This window comes from Penaeus monodon, chromosome 29, assembly GCF_015228065.2.
Source record: "Penaeus monodon isolate SGIC_2016 chromosome 29, NSTDA_Pmon_1, whole genome shotgun sequence".
NCBI lineage: Eukaryota > Metazoa > Arthropoda > Malacostraca > Decapoda > Penaeidae > Penaeus > Penaeus monodon.
The window spans coordinates 34,764,458-34,764,686 of record NC_051414.1 but is presented as its reverse complement, the minus strand read 5'-3'; the positions used below and the strand labels follow the sequence as shown (position 1 = coordinate 34,764,686).

The following is a 229-nucleotide window of genomic DNA, read 5'->3' as shown; positions in this document are numbered from 1 at the left end:
CAGGTCTCGTGGATGCGCGCGCGCGACCTGCACCTCCTGACGGTGGGTCGCTTCACCTACACGAGCGACGACCGGTTCCGCGCCGTGCACCAGTCGGGGTCGGATGACTGGCTCCTCAAGATCCACTACGCCCAGCATCGCGACGCGGGCGCCTACGAGTGCCAGGTGTCCACGACGCCGCCGCTCTCGAAGACGGTGTGGCTCACGGTGGTCGGTGAGTGTTGCTGCC

The 229-nt window shown here is 68.1% G+C and overlaps 1 protein-coding gene across 1 annotated transcript in view; it reads left to right on the top strand.

The window, feature by feature from the left end:
* The window catches only part of LOC119592200, a 61,892-nt gene that overhangs the window by 16,624 nt on the left and 45,039 nt on the right, over positions 1 to 229 (top strand). The window contains exon 3 of the mRNA XM_037941033.1: positions 4 to 214. Coding sequence (XP_037796961.1) covers positions 13 to 214 — 202 coding nt within the window. The 5' untranslated portion in view covers positions 4 to 12. The remainder of the gene's footprint in view (positions 1 to 3; positions 215 to 229) is intronic.